The 13,613-nt window shown below is 39.0% G+C and overlaps 1 protein-coding gene across 12 annotated transcripts in view; it reads left to right on the forward strand.

Moving 5' to 3' along the window:
• Positions 1-12,035, forward strand: part of RXYLT1 (ribitol xylosyltransferase 1) — a 31,139-nt gene extending 19,104 nt beyond the window's left edge. For all 12 annotated transcript variants that reach the window (XM_077954675.1, XM_077954669.1, XM_077954668.1 and 9 more), the window contains 3 exons: positions 4,967-5,281; positions 8,172-8,342; positions 11,600-12,035. In XM_077954675.1, coding sequence (XP_077810801.1) covers positions 8,209-8,342; positions 11,600-12,017 — 552 coding nt within the window. In that variant the 5' untranslated portion in view covers positions 4,967-5,281; positions 8,172-8,208 and the 3' untranslated portion in view covers positions 12,018-12,035. The remainder of the gene's footprint in view (positions 1-4,966; positions 5,282-8,171; positions 8,343-11,599) is intronic.
• The last annotated feature ends 1,578 nt before the right edge of the window (positions 12,036-13,613 follow it).

The raw sequence follows: 13,613 nt of genomic DNA on the forward strand, positions 1-13,613 counted from the left end.
GCTGGGATTACAGGGACCCACCACCATACCCAGCTAATTTTTGTATTTTTAGTAGAGATGAGGTTTTACCATGTTGGCCAGGCTGGTCTCGAACTCCTGACCTCAGGTGATCCACTCGCCTCAGCCTCCCAAAGTGCTGGGATTACAGGCGTGAGCCACTGTGCCCAGCCTTATAAATTATTTTCATACCATATAGAAAGCATAATGATAAGAATATGCATACTCTATCTACCGTGTTGTTATGGAAATACAGAAGAAAAGCAATGAACTCAATCTGAGTAGAGTTAGGGGTGTGGAGCCTATCAACAAAGGTTTCCTAAGGGAGGTGATAGCTGAGCAGTCTTTAAAATGAGTAGAAGTTAGGAAGGCAGAAAAAAGATTATATTCCCAGCAGAGGTGACATTAGAGGCTCGTAACTGATCAACTTGGGTTTGTGCATGGAATTGCAAACCAATTAGTATTCCTAGAGCATGAAGAAGAGGTAGGGTAGCTGAGATTGGGAGGATTGAGCAAGGGCCAGATCATGGTGGGCCTTGTATGTACCACATTAAGGCTCTTGGATTTTATTCTAGGGTAGTGAAAAGCAGTTGAGGATGATTAAGCAGGATAGTGATATTGTCATGTGTTTGTGTGTGTAGATTTCCCTAGCAGCCTTGGGGGAAAGTGATTTGAAGGAGACAGCTGACTGCAGGCAGACCAAGTAGGAGATTGGAAGTATCCAACAGAGATAAAACTAATGCATGAAATAGGGAAGTGGTGGTGGGTCAGAGCCAGGGACAAATTCCAGAAATATTTAGGAGCAAAATGGTCAGAATTTAGGGATTAATTAGATGGGAAGATGAGAGAGAGAAACATCTGACAAGTCCCTAGTTTCTGGTCTGCATGAGTAGGTAGCTAATGTGACACAAAGATAGAAAATACGGAAACAGGAGCAAATTTGTCCACTCTTCCCTAGCCCACCACCCAACATCTACCTACTTCATCTGTCTCAGCAGACAACCCTGCCTCCTCTTTCATCAGGAAAATTGAGGACATCATAATTACCTCTCTTAACTAGCTGCTCTAACGTGTACCTACTCTCTATCTGGTCCCTCACACATCCTTATCTCTTTCCAAGCTCTCAAACATTGAGTGATCTTTCCTGGCTCAAGTAAAGCCCACCACCTGTGCATCCCATCTGCTTCTAGGACCTTGTTCTATGCATTACTTTCTTGCTCTCTTTTATTCTCCACTTCTTCATCCATTATTGCTTTATCGCCTTCTCTTCAAAACTTTCAGAATCCTTGTCTATACTCATTGTAATCACTTCCTTACTTCTCAACCCATTGCAGTTTGACTAACAGACTTCCCAACACACGTATATACATATATACAAACCAAGTATCTGAGTCTAATGAAATTTTTTTGGCCCTTACAGTTTCATCTTTTAGATCTGTGGTTCCTTGATGGAGGCACTGTGGGACATCACAAACTATTTTAAATATTTACGGGAAACACTGATACTTGACATCTGTCATGCCCCGTGCAAACTGCAAGTTCAAAGTAGTACAGTTTCAACATTAGATCACCCTGCATTTATTTCAACAATGTCAGGACTTTGTGAAGCTGGGTTTTCCATGGTTGCCGTGATAAAATGCATGCACTGCACAAAAATCTGTGGAACAGGAAATGACACTGACAGTGTCCACGAATTCCAAGGTTTGAGAAGTTGTATAGTGCTCAGCAGGTTCACACATGCTATTAAATACTTGTGATTAGTTAAGAATGAAATAGGAATATGATTTTTTCTTTTAGTGTCTGTGTATTATTTTTTAAGTCACTTTTAAGCTGTTAGGACATAGCTACTTAGGTTGTTCAGACCTAATGACTTTAAAAATTGAACTGTTAAGCATTTCTTTTAGCTTGGGAGACAGTGAAAAATTTACAGGAACACTAAAGGTGCTGAGAACCTCTGACCTACACCTTAGCTTCCCAGTATTGACCCCTTGGCTTTCACCATTACCAAAACACAGGGAGCTGTGGGCATCCAAGACCAAGATAGTATAAATGTGCCCTTGAACGAATCATACTTCATTTTGTTAATTTGTGTGGATCAATAAAATTAGAAAGATACTCCTTTCACATGAAAGTTACATTTGAGAATAACTTCATATATTTTATTTTAATACATTGACTAAAACCTTTTTTTTTTTTTTTTTTTTGAGACAACGTCTCATTGTCACGCAGGCTGAAGTGCAGTGCATGATCTCAGCTCACTGCAGCCTCAACTTCCTGGACTCAAGTGATCCTCCTGCTTCAGCCTCCTGAGTAGCTGGGACTACAGGCATGCACCACCATGCCCAGTTAATTTTTGTATTTTTTGTAGAGATGGGTTTTCACCATATTGTGTAGGCTGGTCTCGAACTCTGGACTCAAGCGATCCACCTACTTCAGCCGACTAAAGTGCTGGGATTACAGGCATGAGCCACCACACCCAGCTGTATGGCACTCTAAAATTGTTTGGGCACATGATATATATGGGCTTAATGTCAACCAAATTTGAGTCCAACCTGTACCATTTCCTATCTAGTGTCAGCTAGCTTTATGCAAGTCATAGAACCTGTCTCACGATTTCCTTTTTCTTCCTTCATAAAATTGGCCTAACATGGGGAAGGAGGACGGGAAGACTTTCTCATGCTCTAAGAATTATACCTGCTTATATTTCTAAAAGAGAAATATTAAGTATTCAAATGCTATCAATAATAAATATTTTAAGCATACCATAATTATCATCATCATTGCTAGTTTTTCTAGCCCCTCAGATTCTGCATATTATCTTAAATCACTAAATGATCACTGAATCATTAGTCATTGCCAGTGCTAGATACTGTCCAAGGCAAATATAGTCCTCAAAACATAGTCCTGGTCCCTGTATGTTATATAATTTTAGAATAATGTCATATAAATCATATGGTACATGTATACATAGTAAAATATATATTTAGGTTTTGTGTTTTAACTAATATCTGTTTACTCTAGTGTTTGTTAACCATGGTGTTATGGAAAAACTTAAGCTCTGAAGTGAGACAGAGCTTGGTTGAGAACTCAGCATTGCCATTACAGGCTGTGCAGCTAAAGTGCAATTTCACAAATGCCAATGAGAGAATAATGAACTCCTCAGAGTTGTTGTGGGGGTTGATGATGACCCATGCAAAGTGCTTATGTATCATGTATATAAAAGGCGTTGAACAAATGTTAGTTTTTATCCCCAGCAGTAAGAAGCAATGAAAGCAGGATTTGGGCATATTTATGCTGAAAATTAAAAGATTCTATCAGGATATAAAGAAATGGGTTTAAGCAGGTTGTAAAGAATCCAGGATAAGAGTGACTGATTTTAAGATGAATTAAATGGTATTTGTTAAATTTAATTCATACTAGTGGAAATATTTCAATGATACTGGTTGTTCTAGGCAGCACTTAATATGAAAAAAAATGAGTTATGATACATGTCTATTCCTTTAATGATAACTTTTTTAAAATACAGTTTAAACAAGAGAGTAGGCTGGGCGCGGTGGCTCATACCTGTAATCCCAGCACTTTGGAAGGCCAAGGCAGGTGAATCATTTGAGGTCAGGAATTCAAGACCAGCCTGGCCAACATGGCGAAACCCTGTCTCTACTAAAAATATAAAAATTAGCTGGGCATGGTGGCAGGTGCCTGCAGTCCCAGCTACTCAGGAGCTGAGGTACGAGAATTGAACCCAGGAGGTGGAGGCTGCTGTGAGCTGAGATCATGCCACTGCACTCCAGCCTGGGCAACAGAGTGAGACTCTGTCTCAAAAAAAAAAAAAAAAAAAGGAGTAATACAACAAATTCCCATTTACTCAAAACTAACAAATTTCATCTCTCCGTCATATTTGCTTCAGATATTTAACTTTCCTGTTAAAAGAATTAAATACTTTCAGTAAGGGTAAAGCTCCCTTTATACTGTTTTCTAGTCCCTTTCCTCTTCCTTCCTCCTCAGATAGAATCGCTATTATGAATTTGATGTGGATTCTCTCATTCAAATTTTTATATTAATACTGATCCTAAATATATATGCATAAATAATTTTTATGACTATACTTTCAAGTTTATGTATAATTATATTTTGTAAGTGTCCTAATCTTTGCTTTTTTTAACCTTATATTTTTGAGATATAACATTCATGGAATGTTTATAATGCCATTCTTCATTTTTCAATTTGTCAACACTTTCTCATCCATTGATTCAGATGAAGAGTGTAATAGCAGCTCACACTATAAAAGGGTTGAGAACTACTGACTTTAAATACCTTTCTGGTTTGAACTACACCATTATTTTAAGAGTTCCATACTATTCTATTATATTTCTTTGCTTAAGAGTTTAAATTCTAGCCAACATTTATTTTCAGTGTGGTTAAAACAACAACAGAAAAAAAGGTCAGGCATGGTGGCTCATGCCTGTAATCCCAATACTTTGGGAGACTGAGGTAGATGGATTGCTTCAGCCAAGGAGTTCAAGACCAGCATGGGCAACATGGTGAAACTCCATCTCTACAAAAAATTAGCTGCATGTAGTGGTGCACACCTGTAGTCTCAGCTAGTTGGGAGGCTGAGGTGGGAGGATCACCTGAGCCAGGGAAGTTGAGGCTGCAGTGAGCAAAGATTGCACCACTGCACTCCAGCCTGAGCCACAAGAGTTGAGACACTGCCTCAAAAAAAAAAAAAAAAAAATCACGTTTTGTATGATATGCAAATTGATCTGTCTACAACCAAAGCTTACCATTAATCTACAGCTATGCCCCATCATTCAAACTTGTTCAAAAGAAATTGTATTATAGAAATTGTACTTCTAGAAAGAATATGGATTAAATCTCATTGTAGATTTTGTATAAAATGATGAACTTCTGATACCAAATACCTTTGTTCAGGCTTTGTCTCTTGTTTTTGTTGTGTTGTTTTTAACAGCTTCATCACTGGTCCAGCTGTAATACCGGGGTACTTCTCCGTTGATGTGAATAATGTGGTACTCATTTTAAATGGAAGAGAAAAAGCAAAGATCTTTTATGCCACCCAGTGGTTACTTTATGCACAAAATTTAGTGCAAATTCAAAAACTCCAGCATCTTGCTGTTGTTTTGCTCGGAAATGAACATTGTAATAATGAGTGGATAAACCCATTCCTCAAAAGAAATGGAGGCTTCGTGGAGCTGCTTTTCATAATATATGACAGCCCCTGGATTAATGACGTGGATGTTTTTCAGTGGCCTTTAGGAGTAGCAACGTAAGTAAAAATATGATGAAACATTCTTAGACCCTAACACCTGAATTTCTGAACCAGGAAGACTTATTCAAAATTGTAATAAATTTAGTTCTTCTGGGATTATTGAGGCCAGGTACAGTCTTTCTCAGCGATAAAAATAGGGTGTGGTTGCATCCTTCAATAACAATTATGATGTTTTTAAGAGTATTTTATTCTTTAATGGGGAGATGAGTTACTTTTTTCTTTTAAAACCCCAAGGCATAGAATGGATTTTTCAAGCTTATTAGGAGTACCATAAAAAGATATTTAGCAGAGAAATGGCAGATTGACTTTTTTTAAAAACAATGGTAGTATCTATTTATAGTAAAAAAAAAAAAAAAAAAGGCAATATTATTATATCAGGAATATACTGTACCATTCTGTTTGAGACTGGCTGAATTTATACAAATCCTTTCTATAAAAGGAGGGATTAATTAAATGATAGCTAAGGTTTCTCAAGATACAGTCTTTTATGTCAGGTGCAGTGGCTCACTGCCTGTAATCCCAGCACTTTGGGAGGACAAGGTATGTAGATTGCTTGAGTCCAGGAGTTCAAGAACATCCTGGGCAACATGGCAAAACCCTATCTCTACAAAAACAAACAAACAAAAAATCAAAAATTATCCAGGCATGGTGGCATGGACTCCTGTATGGCACCTGTAGTCCTGGCTACTCGTGAGGTTGAGGTGGGAGGATCACTTAAGTCCAGGAGATTGAGCTGAGATGAGATTGCACCACTGCACTCCAGCCTGGGCAACAGAGTGAAATGAGACTGTCTCTCAAAAAAAAATAAAAAACAAAAAGATACAGTTTTTCTCCAACTATAAAATGAAAAGCATATTTTTATCTTTCTGTTAATAGGATGTTTTTAATTAAGAGCAAGTTGACTTTAAGGTAAGTTGCCACTAGTATATAAACCTGAGAGCAGGGATTTTTCTCTCTTTTGTTCACTGCTCTATCCACAGAGCCTAAAACAGCACCTACACAGAGTAGACATTCTGTATTTGTTGAGTGGATGAATTATGAAAAATCTCACTGACATGATTTTTGAATCATACATTCATTATTCATTATTCTGTCACTGGTTGCTGGATGTGGCCTTAGACTGCTGCCTAGTTAGCGACACAGATGTCACCGGCACATCTGTGCCAGTAATGAGATGTATTCTCAGGCCTACTCCTATGATATCCTGACTCAGTAGGTTTGGGGTAGGGCCAGACAAAAAGGTTTTTGTTAAGTAAAGCCAGGATTAAGACCCTCTTAAAAATCTATTTTTTGAGCAGAGCCTGCATTCGTAAAATGTTTTCATATAGTATAAGATGGAACCTCTTGGTAATCACGGTATTGTTTCACTAGGCCAGTATATTTCTTATATAGGTCAGTGGTTCTCAACCAGGGGCAATTTTGCTGACCAGGAGGCATTTGGCAGTGTCTGGAGACTTTTTTTTTTTTTTTTTTTGAGACAAAGTCTTGCTCTGTCACCCCAGCTGAAGTTCAGTGGTACAATCTCGGCTCACTGCAACCTCTGCCTCCCAGGTTCAACCGATTCTCCTGCCTCAGCCTCCCAAGTAGCTGGGATTACAGGTGGGCACCACCACTCCTGGCTAATTTTGTATTTTCTGTAGAGAGGGGGTTTCACCATGTTGGCCAGGCTGGTCTCAAATTCCTGACCTCAAGTGATCTGCCTGCCTCAGCCTCCCAAAGTGCTGGGATTTCAGGCATGAGCCACTGTGCCTGGCCTGGAGACATTTTTGATTGTCACAACTGGAGGAAAGAGGTTGTCAAAACTGGTATCCAGCAGATAGAGCCCAGGGATGCAGCTGAGCACCCCACAATGTATAGGACAGCCTCCACGAGAAAAAATTAACCCAAAATGTCAGTAATGCTGAGGTTAAGAAACCCTGTTATATACTAACTGTTAGGTAAAATTTTGTTCTCGTGTGAAGGTCATATTTCAGGTACACATTTTTAATCCCTGGTATTTCCAAATGCTTATAAAAAGAGGTAACTTTTCCTGTATGGCATACCATGTTTTTTTACCTGTCAGTTTATTTTAATCTACTTGAAAAGCCCTTGGGATTAATTTATCAGAGCCCTTTGCAATAGCAAAATATAAAATCTTTCCTTTTTTTTAAATTGACAAATAGTAATTGTATATGTTAATGGGGTACAAATGATGTTTTGAAATATGTTTACAATGTAGAATGCTTAAATCAGACTAACAAATCCATCACCTTATATACTTAACAATTGTGGTAAAAACATAAAATCTGTTTTAGCAATTTTGAAATATACAGTGCATTATTATTTATTATAGTCACCCTATTCTGTGTGATAGATCACTAAAGCTTATTCCTCCTGTCCAACTGAAACTTCATACCCTTTGATCAACATCTTCCTTTTCCCCATCCATCTGCCTCCCCTGGAGCATTCTGTAATCTTTTCATCACCTGGCTAAAATGTTGCTTAAATCATGATCATTATGAATACAGAAGAGTCTTTATAATTTGAAGGTTTTGAATGTAACATGCCTAACAGTTGCAGATGAGTAATGCAAGTTAAAGAATGTCAAAAACAACTTTAGGCACAAAATCTTTATGACAATTTTATAAGAGATGTCAATGTGAAATTCAATTTTTTAAGTTACTAGATTCAGGGAGCTTTGCAAAGTATGCATGGAAAATTACGATTTGAGATTTAGAAATCACATTTTAAACCTCTTTTATGTACTTCTTGCTACCTAAGAGGTTGGGTTAGGGGGATTTTTTGCCAATTCTATATCATATATTAATTCATGTGTATTTATTTTTAGAGATATAAGGAATTTTCCTGTGGTGGATATATATTAATTCATGTGTATTTATTTTTATAGATACAGGAATTTTCCTGTGGTGGAGGCAAGTTGGTCAATGCTGCATGATGAGAGGCCATATTTATGTAATTTCTTAGGAACGATTTATGAAAATTCATCCAGACAGGCACTAATGAACATTTTGAAAAAAGATGGGAACGATAAGCTTTGTTGGGTTTCAGCAAGAGAACAGTAAGTTCTATGCTTATTTAATTCATTCATTTTGTTGTCCAGTCTGAGAGTTGCTTTATGTAGAAACACAGGTTTCCAAAGAGGCATGGGTAACTCTGTACCAGTCTTTCCCCAGAGGATACATTAGTAATTAAAACTGTGAAGAGACTGGGTTGTACACATTTAAAATACGGAGAACCTCCTATGACTAGTCCATCTTGAAGAGGAACACTGGCAACTGTCATTTGCAAATTTCAGTTGTTAGGGTTTCCTCAGTAATATTTGTTAGTCACACAGGAGATTATAAATGCTAACGAGATACTTAGGTTCATCCCTGAGATGATGTGCAATGGACCAATTCAGTGTTCCAAGACTGGTGTGCAGCACCCCTCACAAATTCAGGAATTCAGGAATCTGACACCATCTTCAGGACACGGACATTGTATTCTTCTTCTGTGAATCCCCAGATCTAACATAGGACCTTGCACCAAGTCAGCCTAGGATAAATGGTGAGTGGATGAATGGTTGGATAGGGAGACTTGATAGGGTTAAATTTCTTCTTTTGTGTAGTAACCAGGAAACAGGTATTCATGGTGTGAAGGAAGTAAATTTACAATCATTTATTTTGTTTTTAAATAGGCAAATCAAGTTTTCAAATAAAGCATAATGCAGAGTCATGAGGGAAGTAATGCCTTAAAAAATGTCCGGTTAGGTCTGGAATTTTACTTTTTAAATGATAACAGGTACTCTTTATTGCTAATGTAACCATACCATATTCGTTCAGTCAGTGTTTACCAAGCAATTGCTCTATGCCAGAAACTGTTTACCCACAGTAAATACAGCAGTGAACAAAACAAAGTCCATGCCTTCCTGGCACTTAAATGCTTGTTGGAGGAGACAAGCAAGTAAAATATATTGTGTGTCAGAAGATGATAAATGCCCTGTAAAAAATTAAGCAGAAGAATGGCATAGAGAGGGCTTGGGTGTTGGTGGTGGAGCATTTGCTATTTTGGAATAGCCAAGGAAGGCATTCATTAGAAGGTTTCATTTATGCACAGGCCTTAAGAATGTGCACTGGTGAGTCTTGTGTATATATGGGACAAGACTATTCCAGACAGAGGGAAAAGTGAAAGCCCTGAGGCAGGAGTGTGCTTACTATGTTACAGGAACAACAGGGCCAGTATGTCTAGAGTAGAATGAATGAGGACAGTATAAAATAACAAAGGTTATTATGGGAATAATTCTTATAACTCCTCTCATACCATTGAGCCAGAAGTTGAGTAGATGTTTTCCTTGTTTCTCATTGTTGCTTCTAGACTATTCTCCCCTTTTCCTTCCTAATAATCCCAATTTTGAATCTCATGTCAGCAGACAAAACCATCCATCACCCTTACTCTGTGAAATCATGCACTTACCCTTGGGTTTATCCCCCTACTTCTTCGAAGAGTTTAGCTCCTGGTACTCTCTAACTCTGTCTGACACTACTCTGTTCTCAATTTTTGGTGACTGCCAAATCTGCATAGATGGTCTTTCTATCATTTTGGTCTTTGCAGTTCCTTCACCTTCCCTCCTCCAATGATCTGGGCTTCCACCCAACCTCAGCCATTCTCTCTCATGGTCATTTCCTAGACTTGGTCATTACATATACTGCACCTTCTCAACATGATCTCAAGTCCCAGCATCTCTTTCTACAACCACCATCATCTGTCATTCCAGCTTATTCCCTGTAATAATCTGACTCTGACAGTTCAGCTGGCACTTAGAATCTATTGTTCCTACTGCCCTTCTGTTGTCCTTCACTCCCCTCTCTTCATTTTATTCTTTACCCAACTTAAATTTCATTGTCAATCATAATTGCCTATACCTTCAGCTCCCTATTCCCCTAATCTGGCAAACCATAACTCTGGTTAAATCCAGCTGTCTGCCTACTCCGTGCCTGCACCCATGCAGCTAAACATAATTGGAGAAAGGTGCTAATTGACCTTGATTTAAACACATGACTTTGAACCTCAGGTGCCCAGCAGTCTTATATTTCCCTGGTCCCTATATTCTCCCACTCTCCTAGGAGACTGTTTTATACCTTCTTCTTTCTCCACTCTTAACACCTCCACCTTTCTTAGTTTATGACCCTATTGCTTATTTCACTGAGAATAGTCAGGAGAAATCTTTTTTTTTTTTTTTTTTTTTGAGACTGAGTTTCACTCTTGTTGCCCAGGCTGGAGTGCAGTGACACATTCTCGGCTCACTGCAACCTCCGCCTCCCAGGTTCAAGCGATTCTCCTGCCCTAGCCTCGCAAGTAGCTGGGATTACAGGTGCCCGCCACCACACCCAGCTAATTATTGTATTCAGTAGAGATGGGATTTTACCTTGTTGGCCAGGTTGGTCTCGAACCTGACCTGAGGTGATCCACCCGCCTCAGCCTCACAAAGTGCTGGGATTACAGGCATGAGCCACCGCGCCCAGCCACATGTATCTTTCTTTACTGATCTTTCAGCTTCTACCCTTGCCCCTGTACAGTCCATTCTCAACACAATAGCCAGATTGATTCTGATGAAACCTTCATCACGTCGTGTCACCCCATGATCAAAAGCCTGCATGATAGAGTCCGGTGTGACCATTCCAACTTTATCTTCTGTGCCTGCTTCCTCAGTTACCCTACCTCAGCCACCCTGGCTTCCCCGCAGCTCCTTGAGCATGCCAGGCACATGCTGTCTCATGGCCTTCACTCTTGCTTGCTCTTTTATCCCCCAAGATCTACATGGCTTGCTCCTTCATCCCCAACTCTGTGCTCAGATGCTGCCGCAGTGAGACAGTCCCTCATCACTTATTTAAGATTGCAACCCTACCCCCTCAGAAACTCCTGCTCTACTTACTCCTGTGCTTTTTTCTCATAGTATTCTACCCCATCTAAATGATCCACTGACTTCACTTGGTCACTATCCATCTCCACCACCAGAACTAGAATATATGCTCCATGAGGGTAAGGTAGGGAAGAGAGGACCTAGCACTCTGAAAGTATAGGTTGAATTATCATTATCCATTCAGAAGTGTTACGGTGACTACTGGATTTTATAAATGTACAACTGTAAAATGTTCAAATTCTTCAACATTTTTAAGAAATCTATTTGGGCCAGGATTTTGGATATCTCTTATGCCTGTCATCTCTATAAGTTTCACCATTTCCTGAAACTGATTTTATTAAAAGATAAGGTATTTCTGTTCACAAAATACATACTTAGTAAAGTGAAAACTACAGTTGTTTTTCTGATTTTTTTAGCTGGCAGCCTCAGGAAACAAATGAAAGTCTTAAGAATTACCAAGATGCCTTGCTTCAGAGTGATCTCACATTGTGCCCGGTCGGAGTAAACACAGAATGCTATCGAATCTATGAGGCTTGCTCCTATGGCTCCATTCCTGTGGTGGAAGACGTGATGACAGCTGGCAGCTGTGGGAATACATCAGTGCACCACAATGCTCCTCTGCAGTTACTCAAGTCCATGGGCGCTCCCTTTATCTTTATCAAGAACTGGAAGGAACTCCCTGCTGTTTTAGAAAAAGAGAAAACTATAATTTTACAAGAAAAAATTGAAAGAAGAAAAATGTTACTTCAGTGGTATCAGCACTTCAAGGCAGAGCTTAAAATGAAATTTACTAATATTTTAGAAAGTTCATTTTTAATGAAAAATAAAAGTTAACTTAATTTTTTGAGCTAAGATGTGATTTTTAAAATCATTTTGACTACTGAGTGTATAAGTGTGTTTTTGTGTGTGTATTTATAGATGTTCTTTAAGGTAGCCTTGAAAAGTCTAGATGATGTATGTCACGCTGACCAAGTGCTCCCTTATTAGGCCACTCCTGTGTACAAGCTAAAAATGTAGTTAAACTGTTACTGAGATTCACTTCTACAGAGTTGAATGAGTCAACATTTACCAGCTATTCTCACCAATGCATACCCACTCTATAAAATGGGGGCTTCAGGGCTGGGGTTATTGAAACAGTTGCAGAGATGGGGATTTGTCCGTCGAAGGATACAAAATTTCAGTTACACAGGAGGAATAAGTTCACGAAATCTGTTATACAACATCATGACTATAGTTAATGACAATATATTGCATTTTTGAAAAATGCTGAGATTGGATGTTAAGGGTTCTCACCACAGAACTGTGAGGTAATGCATATGTTAATTAGCTGTAGTCAATCAACTATATATATATACTTCAAAACATCATATTGTACATGGTAAATCATACTATTTTATCTGTCAATTTATAAATAACTATCAGAATGCAAATAAACCCACTCTAGGACACAGCATTATGTAGTTGAAAGGCCATGTTTTGGAGTCAGACAAAATCTGTGTTAAAACATTGCCTCTGTACCTTCTAACCAAGGACCTTGAGCAAGCCACCTAAGCATTCTGAGTCTTACTTCCTTTTGTTATAAAATGAAGATAATTTATCTTCACAGGTTTGGTTGTAAATATGAAATGAAATATAAAGTACCTCGTGTGTGTGTATTACACACTAGGCACATACACTAGGTACTTTATGTGTGTATACACACATATGTAACTAAAATAGTGATTTTTAATCCATTTAGGGTTAGGGTTAGAGCCCAGGGGTCTCAGGTTACAGTGAGCTATGGCCATGTCACTAAGAGGCACTCCAGTCTTGGGGATAGAGCAGGACCCTGTCTTTTAAAAAAAAAAGTGTGTCCCATCATCAGAAGGTCTGGAAGCCTGGATGCAAAGGACCTTAACTTTGTTGGAGAGTCAGAGAGCCTGCTGCAACCCTATCCAATTCTAAGGGAAGTTGCCCCACCTACAGCCCCTGCTAATGGCAGTGCACACAGATGACTCTCAGCTTCTGTCCCCACCTTACGTCACAGCTGTGGGCACTGATTCACGGCATCCTGTTGATAGGCTTCCTAGTGATCCCAGATATTGAAACAAAAAAGAAATGAGGCAAACAAGTTCAAGGCATTTTGAACTAGGAAATACTGAGGACCTGGGAATCAACTATAAGAGCAAAACAGGATGCAATGGAGTAGGAGCTATGAACTAGCATCAGGGCTATGAGAGAAGTAAAGATATTAGCAACAAGGTCAAGGAGAGGGCCAATCCTGTGCCCAGAGTTGCCCCCATGGGTTTACTACCCCAGCCCCCATGAGTTTTGAGACTGCATTTTTCTTACCCCCATGTGAGTCATCAGAATTACGTTTTCTATCCCTCATTTCCTTGGTTACTTGAGCTGACTTCCAAACCAAAAGAGTCCAACACAGTGACCATATGT

The sequence above is a fragment of the Macaca mulatta genome, chromosome 11 (genome assembly GCF_049350105.2).
Source record: "Macaca mulatta isolate MMU2019108-1 chromosome 11, T2T-MMU8v2.0, whole genome shotgun sequence".
Taxonomy (NCBI): domain Eukaryota; kingdom Metazoa; phylum Chordata; class Mammalia; order Primates; family Cercopithecidae; genus Macaca; species Macaca mulatta.